Genomic DNA, 3,061 nt, shown 5'->3' with positions numbered 1-3,061 from the left:
ATTTATCAGGTTGTTAGTTTCAAATTTTTATTTTTAACCATCACTACAACAGCCGTCAACCGCCAATCAAAAACTACAAAAGCATATAAAATTAAAATGCAAACTGGTGATATATTTTATTAAATAATGCAATAAATAATAAAAAAAAATTATAATTATAAGCATACCTATGCAGTTTTATAAATAATAACAATAAATGAACAAGAATATATTTCAAAATATTTAATAATTATATATAGATAGAAAAATCTGTTTTTCAATGCTAATTCCAGCTTCATTGTTATTACATTGTATTGTATACAATACAATATATGGTTTCTTTCCTCTATGTATCTCATATTTCCAATTATCTGGAAGTGTGATTGACTCAAGATCACAACATATTTTCTCAAACTTTTGTTCAGTGGACAAGACTGAAGATTCTTCAGAAAATTCTGGATCAATATTAGGGTGGTCCTAGTCTATAAGGTATGAATTTCTAATTATGTCTTTTCTTAAATTATACTTTTTAATAATCTTCGAATACACTTAAAAATGATGTACAAGAAGTTCCATGTGAATTGAACAAGGTAAACCCGTGCCACAAAAGAGTTGAAATTGTCTATATCTATTTTTTTTATGAAAATAGCATATTTTTCTTAGATTTTAAGCATAGTATATTAAATAATGATTCTATAAAAAAAAACAATATTACATAATTTGTTAAGAAAAATATTTTATATTATTTATAATCTTATGCATTTTTTCATAAACTTAATATTTATCTCGAAAATTATATTTTAAAAATAATAATTACAAAAATCTTGCAAAAAAAAAAAAATATTATTTATTTTGTCGAAAAGTAAATATTAACATCAGAATAATATTAGTAAAATATTTGTTGATATAAAATTACGCTAAATATACCAGGACACCGATAACGAGATAATATTCTTATGATTATTATGTCAACGGTATTTTCTAATCTAAAGTTTGAACATTGAACAGACCGATAAGTAATATTGTGACCGTCTGTTAGTTACTATTAGAATTGAACACTAGTCTACAGTGCTATATCAGCGTATCACAAACCCGAGTGCCACTACATATTAACTGTTTATTGTTAAATTATATTTAAATAAAAAAATTTTCATTTTTTTTGTGTTTAAATTATTATAATGGCTTCAAGAAAGAGTTTACGTAAAGATTCTCATACATTTTTAATTGGCTATACATCAAATCAAATTGTCGGTAGCAAATTATCCTATAGACAGGCGTTATCGGGTTCTTTTTACACATGCGTGAAGTTCGTCTTAATTTAAACGAAAGTGCGAAATTAGTAATAGAAAGAGGTAAGTGTTTTTTGGCAAAAGGCACGTATACCGGGTTAGTGCTGAACAATATTTAAAAGTTTTCAACAATATTGGGGCAATTAAATACCGAAAAATTTGAACCTGGAACTATAAATGAGTTTATACAAAAAAATGTGAGTGATGTGCGATCTGATATAATTAATTTTGTAATTGATTATTTACAAATTAAACAACCCTAGGGAAGATTATAGAGTTGTTGGAATTGACGATTATTTTTCTTGGGGGAGTGCATCCTCGAGGAATTTCTTTAAGAGTACCCGGAGCCATCCATCATGCCAGATGGATGGCAAAAGCTATATACTGTTTTAAAATATTTTTATTCCGAAGTCAATTTCGTTTAACACAGAGAGAAGAAATGTCTATTGCCAGTGTGTGTGTCTTCATTATTCGACTATACATAAAAGCCTGGTTTGTTGCACCTATGGCTTCGAGAGCACCTTACCAAGATCTAAATTTTTTAAAAGATTTAATAAGATACCAGTCTATTGATAAAAGTATATCTGAAGTCACAATTAAAAAAATGTGTGGCCATTTGTGGTATCTATCACCCGAGGCAGCTGCGTTATCGTTTTTCGATCCACACGTACCAGTAGACACAAAAAGAAAAATGATAGCAGCTCTTAATATGGATACAGAAGAAGATAATATAAACCGATATGTTTTGAACCCAAAAGAGTCTATTGGTATATTAAATAAAGGCCTTGAAGATTTTATTTGTGTGAGCTCAATGCAATTCTTTAAACGTTTCAAAATAAATACTGACTTTCTTACGACTGACCCATCAAAATGGAACGATGATGAACATTTTAAAAAATCTACTGCTATTGTCACCAACATAAATGTAGTCAATGATATTGCTGAAAGAGGAGTTAAACTTATAGAGGAATACAATACAAAAATTACCAATGATGAAACTCAAAAACAATATTTGCTCCAAGTTGTGTGTGACTACCGTAATAAATACCCAGACTCCAAGAAGAGTACTATTTTACAAAAAAAGTTTTAAAAAAATTGAATCTTTGAGTATAAACATTAATAAAATAAATTTTTTTTTTTAAATATGAACATTTTATTCACAATATTAATTAATGTAATTTTTTTCAAAAAATATTTGTTTTATGAAAAATGTATAAGATTAAAAAATACACAAAATTTTATTTCAAAAAAATTATGTTCTTATACTTTTTTCGATACAGTCATTATTATTTGTGATATACTTGAAAAACATATCAAACGATGTTGTTTTCTACAAGACATGGATTCGCAACTTCAACCCTTTTGTGGCACGGGTTAATATTGTCCGATTCTCCTAAAACTTTTTATACATCGTTTTTATAAGTATTCAAACCAATTTAGGTTGTATAATTAACACATTTTCAAAGTTCAGTTTTAAGGACCACCCTAATGTGCAGTATGATAATCAATAAAAGTGATTTACACCAACATATAAAAACAACACACTTAACAGATACAGGTATGTATACAAATTCATTTAAAACATGGTAGTACAAGTATAATATAATTAATTTTTATTTATTTTAGTAGCAAAGGAAACTAATACAAATAGCGCTTCAACTACAGATTCTTATTATGATTCTGAAGAAATCTTAAGTTTATCAGATACAGGTATGCATACAAAATTGCTTACATAATATTGTGTTACATGTAAATTATACTCCTTTAATATTTGTCCGTAGAAATGTGTCTGG

At 27.2% G+C, this 3,061-nt stretch overlaps 1 protein-coding gene across 1 annotated transcript in view; it reads left to right on the top strand.

Moving 5' to 3' along the window:
- Positions 1-1,276: 1,276 nt before the first annotated feature.
- The window catches only part of LOC107884627, a 1,923-nt gene continuing 138 nt past the window's right edge, over positions 1,277-3,061 (top strand). Inside the window, exons 1-2 of the mRNA XM_016807138.1 lie at positions 1,277-1,331; positions 1,532-2,312. Coding sequence (XP_016662627.1) covers positions 1,277-1,331; positions 1,532-2,312 — 836 coding nt within the window. The remainder of the gene's footprint in view (positions 1,332-1,531; positions 2,313-3,061) is intronic.

The sequence above is a fragment of the Acyrthosiphon pisum genome, unplaced genomic scaffold (assembly GCF_005508785.2).
Source record: "Acyrthosiphon pisum isolate AL4f unplaced genomic scaffold, pea_aphid_22Mar2018_4r6ur Scaffold_35;HRSCAF=239, whole genome shotgun sequence".
Classification (NCBI taxonomy): Eukaryota; Metazoa; Arthropoda; class Insecta; order Hemiptera; family Aphididae; genus Acyrthosiphon; species Acyrthosiphon pisum.
Note: the sequence above shows the minus strand (reverse complement) of the source record. Positions and strands in the feature narration are given on the sequence as shown.